This window comes from Carica papaya, chromosome 1 (genome assembly GCF_054855325.1).
Source record: "Carica papaya isolate Zhongbai chromosome 1, ASM5485532v1, whole genome shotgun sequence".
Taxonomy (NCBI): domain Eukaryota; kingdom Viridiplantae; phylum Streptophyta; class Magnoliopsida; order Brassicales; family Caricaceae; genus Carica; species Carica papaya.
In genome coordinates, this window is record NC_142309.1 from 6,286,862 (window position 1) to 6,307,684 (window position 20,823).

The 20,823-nt window shown below is 35.0% G+C and overlaps 2 protein-coding genes, 1 long non-coding RNA gene and 1 pseudogene across 4 annotated transcripts; 2 read left to right on the plus strand and 2 right to left on the minus strand.

Annotated features, from left to right (window-relative positions):
• Window positions 1-1,053: 1,053 nt before the first annotated feature.
• On the plus strand, window positions 1,054-7,743 carry LOC110820144 (Mitochondrial substrate carrier family protein). Of its 2 annotated transcripts, XR_015818144.1 has the most exons (7): window positions 1,054-1,373; window positions 2,989-3,370; window positions 3,497-3,693; window positions 4,193-4,337; window positions 5,503-5,528; window positions 6,426-6,579; window positions 7,331-7,743. XR_015818144.1 is itself a non-coding variant. In XM_022049566.2 (6 exons), exons 1-6 carry the CDS (start codon window positions 1,315-1,317, stop codon window positions 7,354-7,356), a joined length of 963 nt encoding a protein of 320 aa, XP_021905258.1. In that variant the 5' UTR covers window positions 1,066-1,314; the 3' UTR covers window positions 7,357-7,743. The 2 variants fall into 2 exon arrangements, 1 of the variants encoding a protein (XP_021905258.1); XM_022049566.2 differs by lacking the exon at window positions 5,503-5,528 and having other exon boundaries at window positions 1,066-1,373.
• An 858-nt stretch (window positions 7,744-8,601) lies between these two features.
• On the plus strand, window positions 8,602-11,875 carry LOC148269125 (uncharacterized). The gene is made up of 2 exons (XR_015818145.1): window positions 8,602-8,915; window positions 9,420-11,875. It is a non-coding gene; the product is annotated as an uncharacterized LOC148269125 (long non-coding RNA).
• A 489-nt stretch (window positions 11,876-12,364) lies between these two features.
• Window positions 12,365-15,359, minus strand: LOC110820298 (small acidic-like protein). The gene is made up of 7 exons (XM_022049745.2): window positions 15,178-15,359; window positions 14,972-15,093; window positions 14,779-14,831; window positions 14,536-14,599; window positions 14,277-14,319; window positions 14,121-14,168; window positions 12,365-12,875 (listed from the first exon to the last, which is right to left on the minus strand). The coding sequence occupies exons 1-7, from the start codon at window positions 15,256-15,258 to the stop codon at window positions 12,639-12,641; spliced, it is 648 nt and encodes a 215-aa protein (XP_021905437.1). The 5' UTR covers window positions 15,259-15,359; the 3' UTR covers window positions 12,365-12,638.
• A 2,027-nt stretch (window positions 15,360-17,386) lies between these two features.
• LOC110820121 (receptor-like protein kinase FERONIA pseudogene) lies at window positions 17,387-20,490 on the minus strand (annotated as a pseudogene).
• Between the last annotated feature and the right edge of the window lie 333 nt (window positions 20,491-20,823).

Here is a 20,823-nt window from a genome sequence, read left to right on the forward strand (position 1 = left end):
ATGTAATGAAAAAAAAATTATTTACTAATATAATTATATTTGTATTTAAATAAATAATTATTATACATAATCAAATTAAATTTTTATATTTAATAAAATAAATAATTATTATTTATATTATCACATTAATTTAATTTTAATAAAAATAAAATTATTTATATATTAGAAACAAATTATTATAATTATATATTATCATATTAAATTTAAAATTATTTCAACAAATAAAAAATTAAAATATATTTAAAATAATCACATATTATGAGTTAATTTATTAATTAATATTATCTAAAAAATTAATCATAAAAAAAAATTCATTTGTGATGATAAAAATAAAATTAAGTAAATTATATTAGAGTATAAAGAGAAAAAAATGACATACTGATCACATACCATCAATTCGATAGTTTTAAAATTCATCTCAAATTTATTACAATTGGGAGTTGAAATAAACATAACTTTTTTACACTCGTAGAATATCATATATTAATTGACTATCATTCAACACGATTAAAAAAAAAATGTAAAAAGTAAAGATTTATTGAGTTTAAATTCAATTTATTTACCTCAACTCTGTTAATATATTAGAAAGTTTTACTAAATTAATTTATAATATTTTGAACAAGAGGATGGGTTCATAAATCTTCTAATATAACTGAAAAAAAATCATTAATATAAATTCAATTTCTGCATAGCAATAGTTTTAGTAAAACTTCACAAACACTAATTCTTTTTGGAATTCAAATTTATTTTTCTGAATTATTTCTTTTAATATAAATGATTTATATATGTTATTGTGGAATTTATAAATAGTATGACCCAATTTAACAAGCAGTTGAAATTCATTGCAGAATAAACAACCCAATATATTTATTGAAGATAATAAAATTATTTTGAAAAAAGAAATATAACTAGTTTTTTTCATTAAATATAATATAATTATTTAAATAATTTGTTTATTTTTATAAAACAATTCCCCACTGTAACTAAGTATTTGGTAACTAGAGAATTTCGCCGCCAAAAATGACCCTCTTTCTTCTACTCTCGTAGGAAACCGCGCGGAAAAGAAAATTATTAAACATTTAATTTCTATTTTCTTTTCTTTTTCTCTTCAAAAAAATATTTTCGTTATTTGTCGACAGTTCCGTTGCCCGCAAGAAAATCTCAACTTGCAAGAACTATCTCTCTGCCATTTCTTGATTTCTATAAATCAATCTAAAAATACGCCTTCCGATTTCGAAGAGAAGAAAAAGGAGAGGATACTCTGTTGACTGCTTCCGACAGATTTGTTTCGACTTTGCAACGGATCCACGAGTCATGAATGCATCTACTTCCCGGCCTCAATCGCTTGGCCAGACTGAGATTAACTGGGACAAGTACGTCTCTTGCTCTCCCTGTATCTATTTCTCTCTTCTTGTTCAATCTTGTCTTTATTTGGGGATTATATGTCTTTGTTTATCGTGCTTCTGTTTTCTTTGGTTATTGGGAAAATGAGGAGAAGGCAAGGAGAAAATCAGAGATTGAAGTTCCTGTTTGGTCTTTGTTTAGGTCGTAGTCTTCATTATGCTCAAATTATTTGACCTTAGTTTTGTTCGTTTCTTAGCCTTTTATTTTTTCCGTTTCTTATTCATTTTAAATCCTAAAAATAAGGGCCTCAAATTATTTCGAGTATTTGGGATTCTTGTTTTTAAAGAAACTTTACTCGAATTCAACTGAGACTTTTAAACCTCAATTTCTTTCTTTTGCATTGTGCCATACGTCCTCTGAACACTTGCCTGTGGCCCCAACAATGGTCAACTGAATTATTGTTGGCCGCTAATATACAAGGTCAAGTATGGGTTATACGTGCATAGAGGTATCAAGATGTCGTAGTTTAAGTAACTTAAAAAGTTGCATATAGGGAAGGCTGGTTTACATATTACTAAGAAATGGTTTACAATAGCATATAGGGAAGATAGGATGAGAGAATAACTCATTAATTAGAGGGCTTGGACAATTTTATAATGAGTTTGTAGGAGGTAGCCATTCCATGTTATTTGAACAGATTATTGCAAGAAACCTAGCGTGAGTTTTTGCTTTGGGGGTTTGAGCCTTTATGCTGTTTGCATTACTTGGTTAATGGCTATCGAGATTCATGCCAGAGAAAGATAGTATATAAAGAACTTAGATAAAAATTGATAGTCTATTAGACATTTGGAAGGGTCCTTCAAGGATTGGTATATGAATTGAGCTGGGAGAAATGTATTATTCTTTTGTTTTTTCCATTGGAGAGGTTTAAGTGGGGCAGGGGACACTGTTCTTCTATGACAAGAATATTTGCATGGGGAGAGTCCTTTAAAGAATCAATTGCCAGATCTCCGATCACTCCATTGCTAAAAACGGGGATGCCTGAAAAGTTCTTGATTTCTCACATTTTGGTGGAAAGTTGGCTTACACAGTGCTTTCATGTCCAATGCAATTAGGGCTACAAACATAACATCCTCCTCATTCAGATGTATGGCTGCTATAAATCATTTCAAAGAAAGTTTTGAAAGAATGGACTTGCCAATCTTGGAGATTTTGGGTAAAGGCTAAATTCTGAACAACATCTTCCTGATACCAGTACTGGCAACATAGCAAAGGAATCCTTAAATCTCCCTATTAAATCTTGCCCAACAACAGGATCATGGGAAAAGGGAATGCAATCACCTTTTGCAATCTTAAAGCTTGCCCAAAGGAAGCACTTAGGATGTGGCACGAAGAATCTTGGCAACCAAAATTTGCAGATCTATGCAAGTTTTAAATTCTTAATATATTCTTGTTGGAGTTTGGACTTTGGTTATTTGGCTCACTATTATAAGTTTATTTTGTTCAGCCTTTTCTATTTATCCAATATCAGTAATTGCAGTCTACATGAAATTTAGATTCACTCATTATCTTTAAATCTCATGACACTAAAGCCTCTAAAATGTATAAACTGCTTGTATTCACCATGTCACTTGTTTCTTGCAGGCTTGACAAGACTAAATTTTATGTCGTGGGTGCTGGCCTCTTTACAGGGGTTACTGTTGCACTCTATCCTGTTTCTGTTGTAAAAACCAGGCTTCAGGTTGCTTCAAAAGATGTTGCTGAGAAAAATGCATTTTCGGTTGTTAGAGGCATACTGAAAACGGATGGGATTCCAGGTCTATACAGAGGATTTGGTACAGTCATCACAGGCGCAATTCCTGCAAGGATCCTATTTCTTACTGCTTTAGAAACCACAAAAGTTGCTGCTTTCAAGATGGTTGAACCATTTAAATTTTCTGAACCTACACAGGCAGCCATAGCAAATGGCATCGGTGGCATGTCAGCATCACTTTGTTCTCAAGCAGTGTTTGTTCCAATTGATGTGGTGTGCATTGCATGTCTTTGTCTTGGCATTTATTTGCTGCTCTCTCTTTCAAACACAGACACAACACACATTCAGGGAAACCTAATTCAAGTTGCTAATTTTGTTCTCCTAACCAATCTTGTCCAGGTGAGTCAAAAGTTGATGGTACAAGGGTATTCGGGCCATGCAAAGTATAGTGGAGGTCTGGATGTTGCTCGTAAAATTATAAAGTCTGATGGCATTCGAGGATTATATAGAGGGTTTGGTCTTTCTGTTATTACGTATTCCCCATCTAGTGCTGTATGGTGGGCAAGTTATGGTTCAAGCCAACGTGTCATTTGGAGGTAAAGCACAGATTGTTGTTTTAAGTAAATAGTACATGCAATTTTTCGACCTAAATTCTACTCTTTTTTATTGAATATCTGTTGGAGTCCTTTTGACTTTTAATAAATAACCCAGTAAATAGTCTTTCTTTTGTCAATCCTTTACATTGTCTATGTGATTATTTGCATTTGAAATTTGGTGGAGGTTTCACTTACTGGATAAATTGAAGGAGTTGTTCCTGAAAAAGATATTTTCTTCTCTTTGTACTCATTTTCCTATATCCTCTAAGAGGGTGTCATAAATGCAATATCATACTTCAAGTTGGATGCCTATAAATGTAACATCCAGAGATAGGATGTGGTTCAATATGTTGGCAAGCTGATTGGAAAAATTACAGGTCTTCTAGATAAACTCTATTGATAATTGTGGTAGATTATATAATTCATCAGATTTCATGTTCATGTCCTATGCATTAATTTCTTGCTTATCTTTGATAAATCAAACTTCTGTTCTTGGCAGTCTGTTAGGCAATCGAGCTGAATTTAAGGATGCCACTCCAAGCCAGTTGACGATAATGTCAGTTCAAGCTTTTGGAGGAATTATTGCTGGTGCAACAGCGTCCTTAATAACAACCCCTTTGGACACTATTAAAACTCGTTTACAGGTATCCATAATACTTATTAGACATTGGATTATTTATATCTTTTACAGTTTGCTTAAGTTTTTCAAGATGATATGCTCCTATTACAAATGAATCAAAAAGAGAAAAAAGGAGCGCTCCTATTACTATTAATCTGTAAGTTAGTAGTAAATTTTTTGTAGTAGATGTGAATTTCTTTGTGGAGTTTGACACCAACCCCCTTACCTCTCTTGGACATGAAGAGTCATGAGGTGTTATATAAAACTTTGAAGATTAAAATAGAGAATTTAAAGTGCCTCCCTGCTATTGAAGTTTGACCTTTTGTTCTCCTTTTCAAATTTTCAAATTCATTTTTATGATCAGATCTGGGTTAGGAAACCAAGAAAAAAGCATGCTTGTATGACTTTCTCAATAGCTATCTGTCATGCTTTGCATTTTAATCCTGCGCTAACCTCTAAATGTTTTTCCTGTTAAATAAAATATTTCTTAATTTTCTATATATATAAGTTTCATATATTAAATATGGAATAACTGTTACAACTTTTTTTTTAAATTTTTTTATAAAAGAAGAAATATCATAGTGGCCAATTAACTTAATATGTCAATTCATTTTAATAATATTTGTGGGCCTTGATTAGGTCATGATCAAATTTAATCTATCAAATATTTTCATTCTTACAATAATATCAAAGTCATTGGCATGGTACCATCTATTTCCTTTTGGTGTTATTAAAGATTTTGTGACTGACATGGAAGCGATGGTCATTCCACATTATTGACATCTTTTTGAATCATAAATTATTGTCTGATGAATGGAAAGTATGGCGGGTAGATGGCCAGATTAATGAAGTGTATAACTGTTAGTGCTGGAGTGCATTACCCAAAACTTTACCCAAGTTCAAAAGGCCTTGCTTCCTTGATAATGAGGAACATCTAATGTCCAACAAGAGTGGGAATGGGATACTGTTAGCCTTCAAAAGCATGTGGTCAGACAACTTATACATATGCGTGGATTTCTTTCAAAAAGTGTAGGTGGGTTGGTAGGCCTAGGTAAATTACAGGCTTATGCAATGCTCTCAAGACTGCAACCCATGAGTTGCTCTCAAGTTACTCGTCGTTCTCTGTCCTCTCTCTAAGACGCTTAATATAACAGGGTCTTGATTTTTTTAAACTTTTAATTTATGTGCAGGCAGCACAAATGCTCGCTGGCTCAATGTATGTATGCATGCTTTACTGTTAACAATAGGATTTCTTTCGCATTCTTCTGGCATTAATTAAAGTGTTAGGTTAGTGTTTAAATTATATGCAATAGGAAGTAATGAATTTTTATATTCTAATTGCTTCAATTGGTTGTGCCTCTCCTTTCTCAGTGTTTATCGCAACCGATGTGCAAATTTTGTTTTTAATCATTTGTAGTTTATCTGATTTCAATCTTGTCCACATTATTCATATGGTTTCTTTTTTGTCCTTTTGGCGAGCTCAATGGGTCAAGTTTTTTGTTGGACTAGTGCATTTATCGATTATGTGATACCTTCTGAATTATTTTAGCTGAAGTTTCCATCTAACCTGTTCAATTTTTTGTATGGTTTCTGTTGAACTCATTTAAGTTCACCTTTTCTATTCCTCTTCCAGAAATCGATTTCTTATGATTGTGCGATTTTAAATGGGGAAAAGTGATTGTACAATTTGTAGACATGCTAAAAAAGAATAATGAAAGTAGATAAAAAGCATTGGTGCCTAAAAGTCATAGTCAAATCTCATGGAATGCAATTGACTTTGTCAATTTGTTTAAGATCCTGCTAGTACTTGATAAGGGGGAAAAAAGAAGTACTCATTGGCATATAACTTTTTGCTAGGAAATTATGTGGACTCTGCCTTTAGGATCCTTTAGATAAATGTGCTTGGATTTTCTTTAAACGGAAGCTAGTGCCTTTTTGCTGTTTTTTTTCCCTTCTGAACTTTTACTTCGATATAATTTTGTGTTTTTATAATACTTACCATATTTTGGTACTTTGAAATGTCATATCCTAGAAACGCTGGTCTAATTTTGATTCTCCCACACAAACTGGTTTTCTGATTCTCCCATGTAAACCGGTTGTTTCTGTACTCCAGGTCATGGGACATGAAAAAAGACCTTCTGCGAGAGGGGTTGTCGAAAAATTAATAGCAGATGATGGTTGGAAAGGATTTTACAGAGGGTTGGGTCCAAGATTTTTCAGCATGTCGGCTTGGGGAACCTCGATGATATTAGCATATGAGTACTTGAGTATGATCTCTATCTTCTTTTACTATTATTATGGAGTTTCATTTATGCATTATGAGATGAAATCATTTATTAGTGATCTATAATTTCTGCAAAATGAACTGTAAAAGGTTAAAAATATTTGAAAGAAGACTGCAAATACGGAACACATTTGCATATCGGGATCTACTTTCTTCTTTCTGTTACTAGTTGATTAATCATCTAGAATGGTGCTGGTTTGTGGTCTAAATTCTGGAAGATTCAATATGTTGGAACATAGGAGCAAATACTTGTTATATTCTGAATGATTAGATTGTTTATGGCTTCATCATCATATGTCCCCTTGTATAATTTTGTTTTATTATATTTCTATGTTTATGTTGTGTACTTATTAGTTGGTTATTCATAAGCTGCTACATTTCTTCTTGTGTTTGTGTTGTATACTTTTGTGGACACTATTAGTGTCCTGAGATATAAAAAAGAAATAGTTTCGATCCATATACTAACAGATTGCATATGCATAATGGAACTACCGGCAAAATGCATTTGTATGTGTACGTCATGGTATCAGCCCTGCTGGAAGAACATGAACTACTAGGGAGAAAGTCTGCTCGTTGTTTATGTGATGCATTAATGTCAATGCGTTTCCCTGGATCTTCCTCTGTCTTTCTTTTACTTGATGATGATAATGTGTATTTTTAGACACCTGTATCTGTCTTTTTAGTTTATGTGAAGCTCACTCAATTCTCTCTCTCTTTTTTTTTTCTATTGCCAGAGAGATTGTGTGCAAAAGATGAATAGGTTTTGTAAGATCTTTCTCCGTACAACCTCTGCTTCTTGCTGCCTGCATGAATGGTAGAGATTTTCTTCTGCAGCTGATGGGAATATCCATCATACTTTTGAAGATTTGTTTGCTAGAACATGGGGATTATTTTTTCTGTTCTCCAGATCCAGATACAAATCTAACTGTACACCACAGCCAATTGTTTTTACCATTTTATTTGAGGAGCCAACCTCATGGCTGTACACCGGGTTATATACTGATTTTTTTTTTTTTTGAATTTTTTGTTGGATCCAGTCAAGATTCTTTAAAGCTAGGCCGAACTTGAAATCAATTAGACGTAGCAAGTGTATAATTCTTTTAATACACAATATACAGTGAATCAGAGCAAGGGATTTAGTTTCCAAGTTTGATATGCAGAAGTGATGATCTCCCTCTGTTTTCAAGACTTTGGGTTTTGGAACTAGTGGAATCCGAAACCAATTGATCTTTCTAGTTTCTTTGCACTTCAAAGCTTAAAACTGTCATCCCTAAGATGATTAGTGTTGGGTTTTAGTCTTAAAATTCTAAAGTTCAGTCTTCTAAAGTAAATTAGTCTTGGGTGGTAGCTCCTCCATAGGAGTTTTCTGTAACCCAGATTAAAAAATGGTTATGTTTCTCTCCTCCAAGTTCTAAGTTTTTAATGGTTGAAATCAATTAGATGTTAATGTATTCTTTTAAAGACTAAAATTGCAATATAACTAGAGTTTTGATTAATTTATTCTTCAATATCTCAATAACATGTTAATGTATCATCTTAAAATATTTAAGAAGTGTGAGTTATTAAAAATGAATTCCTGTGGTAATTAATGTTTATCATTGTGGTTCAGTATTTTTCGTCATTACATATAAAATTATTAATTCTTCAGTACATTTTTAATATTTTTATTTCTTTCTTTTAATTTTAATTTTCTAAACCACGATCTTCAACATAATGTAGAAATATTTTCTAAAAATTAATTAAAATGATGGATTTTTAAAAATAGAATTTTGTCAGAATATGCAAGACTTATATATATATATATATATATATATAATATTTTAATTAATTTTTAAAAACAAAAAAGCCCAATTTAACAAGCAGCTGAAAAATATTTAAAAATTAACGGTCCAATATATTTTTTAAAGGAAAGAAAAATATTTCCTCGTTATTTTGGAAAAAAGAAAATAACTTAGTTTTTTCATTAAATATAATATAATTTGCAAACTCGTATATCTAAATAGTTTATTTTTTAAAAAAAAAAAATTTATACTGTAACTGACGGCAATGCGATATTTCCTATAAAACCACGTAAATGTCCCTGCATGAACTAAATCTTTTGTAACTAAATCTTCTGCATTCATGCGAAGTCGCACGGAAAAGGAAATTATATTCGATTTCCATTTTCATTTCTTTTTCTCTTCAACAGTTTTTTTGGTTATCTGCTGAGTTTTCTGTTGCCCACAAGAAAATATCAGATTCAAGAAAGTATCCACGGATCGTGAATGCGTCTGGTTCCCGGTCTCGAGCGCTTGGGCAAATTGAGACTGAATTGGACAGGTACGTCTCTTCTTGTTATTCTTTATTTGGAAATTAAAGTTTGGAAAGAAAGAACTCGCCAATCTTGGAGAATTTGGGTAAAGGCTAAATTCCGAACAACATCTTCCTGATTCCAATACTGGGAACATAGCAAGGAATCCTTGAATTAAATCACCTTTTGCGACTAGAATCTACTTAAATCAGGTTTGCAATTCAAGATTACTGGTTGCTCATTCTTGGCTCTCGCCGGAGATTGAATTTGCCAACCGGCAAAAGCTCAACCCTCAGGGTCAACCAAATAATGCACCCTGCGTTGAACAGAAAACCCATGTAGATTGTATGATAAAGGCCTTGTTTTCAAGTGTAGCGTGTTGTTTCCGTTTGGATTTTTGCTCTGGTGCTGTCTTGCTTGTAAATATTACAGAGTGTATATTTAAAATAAATGGCCTGCTATGTTTTTGTACAGTACAAAGATGATAAAATTTTTGAGTGTGTAAAATCATGTAGCTGTTTCTCTGTGGGCAGTTCCAAATTCACACGGGTCTCGAGTCTTTCTGACTCAATGTCATTGACGGGCCAAAAGTACAGTTTGTCATAAAAGTAGGATAAAACAGGGAAACCAAAAGAGGAAGAGATCCAGGAACAAGAGCTTCATGATGCTCACCCAACAACAGGATCACCTTTAACAACCTAAATCTTGCTCAAAGGAAGCTCTTAGAGTGTGGCAAGAACAACCTTGCCAACCGAAATTGCAGATCTATGGAGTTAGGTTCTTAGTATTTTCTTGCCGGAGTTTGGACTTTGGTTCTTTGGCTCAATCATAAGTTTGTTTTGTTCGGCCTCTTCTATTTATCCAATATCAGTAATTGCAGTTTACATGAAATTTAGACTCACTCATTATCTTTAAATCTCATGACACAAAATCCTTTTCCCTGATTTATTGTGGCTTTGAAATGTATAAATTGCTTGTATTCATGTTTCTTGCAGGCTTGACAAAACTAATTTTCATGTTGTGGGAGCTGGCCTCTTTACAAGAGTTACTGTTGCACTGCATCTTGTTTCTCTCGTCAAAACTAGGCTTCAGGTTGCTACGAGAGATACTGTCGAGAAAAATACATTTTCAGTTGTTAGAGGCATACTGAAAATGGATGAGATTCTGAGGGCTGTACAGAGGATTCTGTGCAGTCACAGTTGTCACATCCGCAATCCCTACAAGGATTTTGTTTCGTGCTGCCCTGAACACTGTAGAAGTTGCAGCTCTCAAGATGGTTCAATCATTCAATTTATCTGAACCTACACAGGCAGCCGTAGCAAATGGCATCTGTCATGTTAGCATCACTGTATTCTCAAACTGTGTCCATTCCAGTTGATGTGGTGTGCATTGCATGTTTTTTTGTTGGCATTTATTTGCTGCTCTCTCTTTCAAACACATACACCACACACATATAGGAAAACTTAATTCAAGTTGCTACTTTTATTCTCTTTACCAATCTTCTCCAGGTGAGTCAAAAGCTAATGGTGCAAGGGGATGCAGGCCATGCAAAGTATAGTGGGGATTTGGATATTGCTGTCAAACTATAAAGTCTGATGGCATCCGAGAATTATACAGAGGGTTGTCTTTCTCTTATTATGTATTCCCCATGGAATGCTGTATGATGGGCAAGTTGTGGTTCCAGCCAACGTGTCATCTGGTGGTAACTCCTTTAGTTTATCCAATTACTGAAACCTCCACCAAATTTCAAATGCAAATAATCACATTTACAATATTAAGCATTGAGAAGAGAACAACTCCTACTGGGTTATTTATCAAAAGTTAGAAAGACTTCATATCAGATATTCAACCAAAAATTGTAGAATTTAGGCTGACAAAATGCATTTACTGTTTACTTAAAACAACAATCTGTGCTTTACCTCCAGGTGACTAGTTAGCTCGAACAATATATTGCCCACCATAGAGCACTTGATGTGGAATACATAATAACAGAGAGACCGAACCCTCAGTATAATCCCCGGATCCCATTGGACTTTATAATTTTACAAGCAACATTCAGATCGCCACCATACTTTGGGTGCCCTGCATACCCTTGCACCATTTGCTTTTGACTCACCTGGACAAGATTGGTAAAGAGAACAAAATTAGCAATTTGAATTAAGTTTCCCTGTATGTGTGTGGCATATGTGTTTGAAAGAGAGCGGCAAATAAATGCCAACAAAAAAACATGCAATGCACACCACATCGACTGGAATGGACACAGCTTGAGAACACATTGATGCCGACAGGACAGATGCCATTTGCTATGGCTGCCTGTGTAGGTTCAGATAAATTAAATGGTTGAACCATCTTGGGAGCAGCAACTTCTGCAGTATTCAGGGCAGCACGAAGCAGAATACTTATAGGGATTGAAGCTGTGACGACTGTGACTGGACCGAATCCTCTGTACATCCCTCGAATCTCATCCATTTTCAGTATGCCTCTAACAACTAAAAATGTATGTTTCTTGACAACATCTCCTGTAGCTACATGAAGCCTGGTTTTGATGAGAGAAACAAGATGCAGTGCAACAGTAAGATCTTTCTCTGAACAATCTTTGCTTCTTGCTGCCTGCAGGAATGGTAGGGATTTTCTTCTACAGCTGATGGGAATTAATCATATTTTTGAAGATTTGTTTGCTAGAGGATGGGGATTATTTTGCTGTTGTCCCGATCCAGATACAAATCCAATTTTACACCACATCCAATTGTTGTTACCATTTTATTTGAGGAGCCAACGTCGTGGCTGTGCACCAGATGATACACTGATTTTTTTTTTTTTTTTGGAATTCTTTGTTGGATGGGAATCCAAGATTCTTTAAAGCTAGGCCGAACTTGAATCAATTAGATGTAGCAACCATATACTTCTTTTAATACACAATATACAGTGAATCAAAGCAAGGAATTTAGTTTGCTAGTCAGCTGTTACGTTCTAAGTTTGATACACAAAAGTGAAGATCTCCCTCTGTTTTCAAGACTTTGGGTTTTGTAACTAGTGGAACCCGAAACCAATTGATCCTACTAGTTTCGTTGCATTTCAAATCTTAAAACTGCCATTTTTACGATTATTAGTCTTGGGTGTTAGTCTTAAATTCTTAAATCTCGTCACAAGTTTATTAATCTTGGGCAGCAGCTCCTCCATAGGAGTTCTGTCACCTAGATTCAAAGATGATAATGTTTCTCTCCTCCAAAAATGCTGCAAAAGTTCTAAGTTTCTTGATTTTAACGCTTGGGCGCAAAGATATTTTAAGTTTTTTGAAATTTAAAGACTAAATTGCAATATAACTACAGTTTCGATCATTTAAAGACACGAGTCTCATGGGCTCAACGACAGACAAAATCACAGGATAGCATAAACAATAATATATAAAAGATTCAAAATATCTAATCAAACTTTTCTAGTTAAAGAGGCACATTTTTATAAGCCTTGGCAAAATTAATTGATGAATCAAATTTCGTGTTGCTAATTTCTTAAAAAATTCATCTTCAATGAACATCATTTCAGAGCACATAAATTTATAAACATATATTAAGCTGGAAAAAATATCAAGAAAATAAACAAAAACCAGATAACAGCTTGACCTTTTGTTTTCCTCCTACTTTTTTATCCTTTAGGCAAGCAACAAAAGGTTGACTTGATTAAAGGAAAAGATAAATCTTTCTGCAAGCTTTGCTAAAACCAAGCGATTGCCCTTGTTACATCTGATTAAGAACTCAGTCCTCATCTTCTTGATCATCTTCAGTATCTTCTAAATCACCACTTTCACCATCACAGTCATGATTATCACCGTCATTGCTATCATCATCTTGGTCTTGATTGTGAACCTCATAATCATCATTTTTTCCTGACCCGGCATATTGCTCAAGCGACATAGCTGGAAATATTTCACCAACCTTGCTTTCATTAAGGGTTGGGGTTTTAGCAGAGCTCTTTGGTTTATCTTTGTTCATCTGTGGAAATAACAGTAATCAGCATATAAAAACCACGTGAAAAGTAAGTATATTGAACACAGAGCAAAGTAAAAAACAATAGACATTGCTACAGTTTCCGCTACAGAGCAATTCTTTCTTTGGATAAGCTATATTAAGTTCCAGGTTGATCAATGATGCTGCTGTAAATAAAACTAGAATCCACATTCCTCAGGTTTTAGTGCAAGTGTCTGGTGTAGGTAATAATTTTTATTCATAGATAGAAGGACTCAATTAACAAAAGTCCAAACATTAGACGCAGATACTTGGACTTGTTTGATATAAGAAATAATTAAAAAGGTACAAGACTATAGGAAGCTATAGCAATTTGATAAACATTACATGGTAAAATCTTTAATGTTAAAAATAACAATTTCATATAATAATGATTAGTAAATAACTCACCAAGTCTTTCTTATACAAAATGTCCAAATTTAGACACTCAAATAATATTGTCCTCATTTCTGTTTCTTTTCACATTTGAACTAAAAAGTCTTCGTTATCGTTTCATAGTATCATATATCATAACCTCTGGTTCTAAACCATCAAATTCAAGCATCCAGCACAGACATCAAGTTTTAGACACATCCCACAACCATGCCGATGTAATGCCCTCTACAACACAAGTCTAGCATTAAAATTAACTGGGGCAACATAGACTACAATCATAATACACAATGTGAAGAGGATAACTAGAAGGAAACTACATGAAAAATAGCTCGGAAAATTGTCTAGATTATCTGTGAAGCTGACATGAAAGCAACATAAAAGTAAAGACTACAAACAAAAATCATTCAGAATTTGATCAGTCTTAAGTATTGTCTCTTCCAACAAAAAGTTATGTTCATGATTTGCTAATGACACTTCAGCTATGAGCTCTCTAAATGTGCTTTAGCTTAAAGGGAAAATGAATTGCAAGAAACTTGCAAAATTTAGAAACTAATTTGTACCTTAATACTCATTAAACTTAGAGATGAATACTTTCCCTAAAGGTCTTGCACATTTTGCACAGGAAGAATCTTTTCCAGATTGTATACTCTGTTTCTACAAAGATTGTAGTAAGTAGCAAGTTCACTAGCAATAGGATACTATAAAATATTTCGAAATGTCAATATAAAGGTTCATGAATAAAACAACATTGTAATACAACAAATAATTCAAGGAAATGATCCTTTCTAAACTTGGACAAGATTGATAACCAGATGAGCATCATTTTAGGAAGCTTACTGCACGTAGTAGAGTTCTCCTGTCCCTTTCCCGTGCATTTTTAATGGCCTGCAACAAATTCAACAGAACCTTCAATTTACAACAATGTCTAAAAAGCTTCTCCACATCATGAAGAAACGATGTGTGATTTATTAAGAGAACTACAAACTAGTATACCTCCTCAAGCATTTTTTGCTCAGCCTCTACTTCAGTTGCGTCTCTACAAGAAAAAATACAAAGTCTCTGATTAGCAAAAAGAAACCCCAGAAGTTGTTTTGTTAAATTCTCGTCTAATTCTACCACAACGTAAGAATTGAACAAGAATTTTTAACCAAAATAGTGCTAAAAATATTTTGCTAGCAATAACATATTCAAAGAATCTCTTTTTCTACACCAAAAAAAAAAAAATCAATGAATCTCAATTCACTCCAGAAACCTTCCAAGTATATGATCCACTTTGCAACAACACTTCGCGCACACATTATGCTCCTTTGCACAACCTACATGATCAGTACTCAACAAATCAAAAAATTAAAACAAAGACCTTTCTGATTTCTCAAGATACAATTCAAACTTCAAACACAAATTTTCCCAGAAAAGTAGGTTTTCTTTTTCCAATTGAAGAGAACACTTCCCATCAAACCAAACCAAACAGAGGTATAACAAGTTACAAACTGACCAAAACATAAATTGTGGTAAGCCTGACGAACATTGCGTTTGGAACATCTCTGACTGCAGCCAACAAAAAAACCAAAAGAACAAAAAACCCAAGAAAAGCAATGAATTTAGTTCGGAGTAATTGATCAGGAAGCATAAATGTGCTTATAGAAACAAGAAAAGCACTTTAAGTTAACGGGAAAAGGAATAAGAACCATTTGGCAGGCTCTTTAAGAGGCTTGTATTTGCCATAAAGGCGTTTCCAATCGATCTGTTCTTTACAGCGAGAGCAGACTCCCGTGATCTCGGAGTAGGGTTTCAGCCTACCCCCAACTTCCTAAAACAAAAGTAGAAATAAAGGTAATTTCTTCAATTTTCCTGCCAAAAAACAAAGAAAGTGTTTTTGTTTTTGTTGAGTTACCGTCTCGTTGATCTTGAGGCCGGCGTTAGGTTTCCAGGCGTATCGATTTTGATGCTTTGGCGGGCCTCTTCTTGTGCTCATCTTCTTCCTCCCGCTGCTGCTCCTGCTGCCGCTATGGAAGGACGAAAGAGGGCGTAAAAGGTTTTACAAAATTTGGAAGAAAAAAAAAAAAAAAGTGTTGCACGCAGTATAATTTTAGATTTTTTTATAATTATATCAAAAATATAATATTATAAAATTTATTAAACCAAAAAAATAAATAATAAAATATGAAAAATTATACCTCCGGTATAATAAAACTTATTCACGTTTCCTAAAGTGTATTGAAAATTTGTGTACATTTTATCGATGAAATCAAATTGTATGCTAAAATTCTTAATAAATTAATATGTTTATTTTATGATAATTTAATGAAGATAAATTAAAAATATTATATTAAAATGATTAAATTAAAGGTATACATTATATCTAGATAATAACTTATAAATGAGTGGATGATATAGATATTTTAAAGTTTGAAAATTCAAATGTATAAATAATTATATATATAATTACACTAATTGCATTTTATTAAAAAAATTTAAATAAACAATTATTATATATATTACCATATGTTTAGAGAATCTAAATATCACCATACTAATTTTATTTTTATATTTAAAATTATTTGAAACATTACTTTTACTCAACTTAAAATTAAGTTAAATTTTATGCTTAGAAAATCAAATATATAATTACTATGTATCTTATTATAATAACTTTTTATATTTAAGAATTTTTAATAAATAATTATTATGTATACTATTATATTAATTTTGTTTTCATAGTTAAAAGTTATCTAATTACACTTCAATTCTATAATAAGAAATAAGGTGAAAGATTTTTATCTGAATCAGTGTTCGAAATACTGAACTTTCTACTGCGCTTACTGACAGTTTTCGAATTTTCTGAATTTTTTTATGGAGATTAAAATACACTTTACGTACTTAAAAATATATCATAAAATCTAAAATCGGTGTTAAAAATATTTTTCGGCCAATTTTAAAATTCCGGTACGGCGGCACCGCCATGCTCCGGCGATGGCACCACCGCCCCCGACCTGGCCATTTTCGGTCGATTTTATACCAATCATTGCGAGAAAATACGTTAGGAGATCTCGGTGGGCCCAAAAAAATCAAAAAATAAAAATTTACTGGCGGCAAAATTTTTTGATGCGATGGCTTCGCTGGCTCACCTTCGCGGCTGTGCCTTTTTCTTCGATTAACCTGTAGAAAACAGAACGGTAAACACAATAGTAGAAAAATTGCATGAAACAAAAAATCGGAAGGGGTTCATCGGATGCGATTTTTGAGTTTTTTCGTGATCGCGCTGCTGGACTTTACCCACAGTTTTCGCCTCATCCACCATTTTTTTTGCTCCGATTTAACCATGAGAGTGTTTAAAATTAAATTTCAAGTGGATATGAGAATTTTTACCTTTTTTGATGGTCAGAGGTGGCTTCGGTACGACGTTGTGCGGTGGTCAGCTCTTTTCTCCCGTGACTGGTTCTTCTTTTCTGGTCGAAGGCTGGTGGCTACGGTTTGAGTTCGGTGTGAAGTAAGATATTTATACCTATCTTCCTTAAATCTAGGCCGTCTATCACTTTTGATCTCGACCGTCCAATCATGTTTAAAGAGAAAATGAATTTAAATAGTTTATCGCGATTTGATATAGACCGTACGATTGCGTTTAAAGAGGGAACAAATTTAAATCGTTCATCGCTTTTAATTGCAACTGTTCAATCGTGCCTGAGGAGGGAATAGATCTGGACTGTCCACGCGCGCGGAAATGCATCTGGGTCGTTCGATCGCAGGCACACGAATTGTCAGCGTAGCCTCTTGTGTGGCACCAAGTCAGCGTGCCTTACCACACGACGTGCTCCGGTTCATCGATGCTACTGACTGGGCGGTGCTACGTGGTATAATTTTTTTAATTACATTTTGATACCCAATTTCTGATTTTTTTTTAAAAAATACTCCCAAATCCAAATTTTTATCCATTTTTTAAAAAATTATTTTCAATTTTATTTTCTACTTATTTTTTTCTAATTTTATATTAAATAAAAATTTATAAATTTAAAAATTATATTTTTATACATTTATTATTATTTTATATTTTAAAAATTAATTTCGAACCAAATTTTAAAATCGGTCATTATAGTGTAACTTAATGCAAATCAAAAATTAAAATTTTCTAATATTTATATATAACTATTACATTTAAACTTTAAAAATTTATAACTATAAGTATTGGAGCAACCTAAAACATTGACTTTACGGGATGGGTCCGGTTCAAAGCAGGCTGGCACAAGAATTAATCCCGGCCCGACCCGCAAACACAATTTATTATTATGAACATAAACCTGAAAATTCAAAAGTATGTCTAGAAAATTTTCACCCTGATTCATTTGCTAAAGAAGCTCTTATCATCGCTCGTTGTCGTACTGATGGAGATGTCTGTCCTTGATTCTAACACATGGTCACCGATGCTACTAAAAAGGTCAACGCTATCCTCCATCATCGAAGACGAAATCACGTAGTCTTTGATCGGAATCTCCTCATGATCTACCTCCTTAAATTTGTACTCCACATCCTTCTCCGCCTGCTTTTGTAACTGCAACGCGAACTCTAAACCCCACAAAATGTCAGCCATTGACGGCCGTTTAATTCCCTCGTCTTGCAAACATCGAATTGCTATCTCGGTGAATTGTTTGAAGCACTCCGATGAGATTTGCCTCTTTAGTAAAGGATCAACTATCTGATCTAGACTCCCGTTCCGTTGGCATTGTTGAGCCCACGCCGCTAAACTTACTTGCTTCTTCTCCGCCGTCCGATGAATCGGAGGTCTTGCAGAAAGCGTTTCTAATAAAACAACACCAAATGAGTAGACGTCTGATTTTTCCGTCAATTGCTGCCGTCTATAATACTCTGGGTCTAAATACCCCAAACTTCCTTTCACGACGGTGCTGACGTGGGTCCTTGACGGGTTCGTAGGGCCCACCTTCGATAAACCAAAGTCCGATACCTTCGCTGTCCATTTCTCATCCAACAAAATGTTTGTCGTTTTTACGTCGCGGTGAATTATTGTCTGCTTCGCACCTGTATGAAGGTAATGCAGTCCCCTAGCCGCTCCTATGCAGATCTCCAATCGTTGGGTCCAGAAAAGAGAAGGGTTGTCGGAGTTATAGAGATGATCACGAAGAGTTCCACGCGACATGTAGTCGTATACCAGGATCATCTCGCCGTCGTCGTTGCAGTAACCGATGAGGGAGACCAAATGCATGTGTCTAAGCAGGGAGAGCATCTCGATCTCCGTCTTGAACTCGTGAGCCCCCTGTTGTGATTCAGGGTTCAAACGCTTGATGGCAACCGGTGTGGCATTCTCGTCGATGAGCCCTTTGTAGACGTTGCCGAACCCTCCGACACCGATGATGAAAACATCGTCGAAGTTGTTGGTGGCGGCTTTGATCTCGGGAAGTGAGAAATGGCGGCAGAGGTCGGATGGCAAGGAGGAACCGTCGCGAGTCTTAGATGATTTGTTTATGGTGGTTGCATAAGAGAAGCCGTGCCACCAGGAGCCTCCATCGGTTGATTCGTATGAATATCTGGTTCTTCTTTTTCGCTGAAAAATGAAGAAGCCAAGCAGAGAGAGTATAAAGAAGGCTGCTGCTACACTACCAAGTACGGCGAACATTGTGGTGCGGTTATTCTTGGGTTTTGTTGTGGGCTCTGGAGTATTGGTTGTGCCAGTATTGATTTGGACATCTGGGTTGGGTGCGGAGAGATCACCATTGTTGCTGAGTTTAAAGATTTCAACTCCATTCAAGATTGCATCAGAACGTGAAGTTCTCCATTCTGGAGCAGGGTGCAGGGCAATGGTGAGATTTTGTTTGTTTTCGGTACCTCTAGCCCCTATCTGTACAGCATAATCCTTGTACACTGGAAACCCACTTCCACCACTCCAACCAATCACGTCTGCTATTGTTTCTGCTGTTTGATCCGCTAAAAAGATCTCAAAAACCCTATCTCCCTCTTTTTGTATCTCACCTTGGAACTCGCAAAAATGCATTCTAACCATGTATATGAAAGCAGAGTCTACAGGAAACTTCCACGTGAGGTTGTAGTTTTCGTTGATAGTCTTGTTTAACCCCATTGTTCTGGCCGTGGTATAAACTGCTCTGGGCGCAGAATAATTTTGAGTATTTGCAGAGAAAGTGAGAATAATTGTATTATTAGCAGGAAGAGCGCTGGGTCTAGCATCTGTCAAGTAGTCAACATCCTGTATCCAGGCACGGTACATGCCAGTGTCATCTCCAGGTGAGATTGCGTTGCTGCCAACATTTACTCGGTACATCATCTCGAGCGCTGTGTCATTTGTAATCGGGAATGGGTTAACTCCGCCGACAAGCTTGAACCCCTCATCACCTGCTGGAGTAAAATAAAAATTGGTAGGCATGGAAACGATTTCAATTCCATTGATAAAGGCGTAAGCACCAGGCAGTGGAGTGAAAGTTATGCTGAGTTCCTGGTCTTGTTCAACGTTGATGCAGAATTCTCTGATAACAATGTCGTCACCCAAATAAGCAGCATGAAGGGAAGCACTAAAATTGCGAAGAAGGGTGAAGCGACCGGCCGTGACAGAGAAGAAAGCGTCAAGGGCAAGGTCAACATTATTTGTGTAAGAAGTGGGGTAGAAATGCAAGCGAATGAATTTTTGGCCTGATGTAAGGGGAAACACATAGGTGAACTTAGAGGTGGAGAATCGGGCATCAGAATATGGAACTGACCCAGAACGAGATTGTTGAAGTGATTTTGAAGTGCTTGAGGGGATATCGCGGTCGAATAAGAGGAAGGTCGAGTTGTTGTCTGCAACCCATTTGCGGTGCTGAGTGGTGGTGTTGGTTTGGGAGGCGCAGTCCAAGGCAATATCCAGAGCGGTGAAAGCAACGACGGGTAGATATTTGTGGAGGAAGAAGAAGAAGAAGAAGAAATGAAAAAGGATTTGGAGGCAGACATTTCTTTTGTTGGTTCTCTTCATTTGCGAGGATAATGGAGAGAAGGCAGAAAAGAAGGTGGCTTGTGGTAGGCTAATAGAGATGAAAGACGAAGAAGCTTAAGTGGGAAATTGTTAGAGAAGGGGAAAAATTCTGCATGTTGACGTCTCCTTTATGATTTTTGATTGGCGGAAAAATAATTAATTTTTTATTGTTTGAATTGGTCAATGTGGGTCCCATGATTCATGAGATGTCGTTTTGTGTTTGCGTGAAGAAAAATAGGAAATACATTTTCGTTTGATTTAAAAGCTTAGCTAACTTGCAGGAAATATGGCCCACCAAATTGTCTAAATAGATATTGATTTGTTGGTCCCAAAATTATATACACACAAGTCAGGGAAAGAGACCGTGTGTGAACGCGTTTTGGTGGGTCCCCTCCCCTCCCCTCCAAGTCGTCAATTTTATGTAGTGAGTTTTGTCTATCTTCCGGAAAATATTAAATGTTTAAATTTATTCAAACAGATAGAAAAGAAAAAGCTAATGACTACTAGTTAATCGTTTGGAATTATTCAAGAAAGTTCTCGTGCATTTTACTTTGTAGGGTCGAGTAAAAG

What these genes read in the sequence shown, in the direction of transcription:
- LOC110820144 (XM_022049566.2), top strand. Translation starts at nt 1,315, where the DNA reads ATGAATGCATCTACTTCCCGGCCTCAATCGCTTGGCCAGACTGAGATT. An exon ending in ACTGAGATTAACTGGGACAA is followed by an intron (nt 1,374 to 2,988) that starts GTACGTCTCTTG and finishes TGTTTCTTGCAG; the next exon opens with GCTTGACAAGACTAAATTTT. An exon ending in AGCCAACGTGTCATTTGGAG is followed by an intron (nt 3,694 to 4,192) that starts GTAAAGCACAGA and finishes TGTTCTTGGCAG; the next exon opens with TCTGTTAGGCAATCGAGCTG.
- LOC110820298 (XM_022049745.2), bottom strand. Translation starts at nt 15,258, where the DNA reads ATGAGCACAAGAAGAGGCCCGCCAAAGCATCAAAATCGATACGCCTGG. An exon ending in GCCTCAAGATCAACGAGACG is followed by an intron (nt 15,094 to 15,177) that starts GTAACTCAACAA and finishes CTTTTGTTTTAG; the next exon opens with GAAGTTGGGGGTAGGCTGAA. An exon ending in AGCAAAAAATGCTTGAGGAG is followed by an intron (nt 14,169 to 14,276) that starts GTATACTAGTTT and finishes AATTTGTTGCAG; the next exon opens with GCCATTAAAAATGCACGGGA.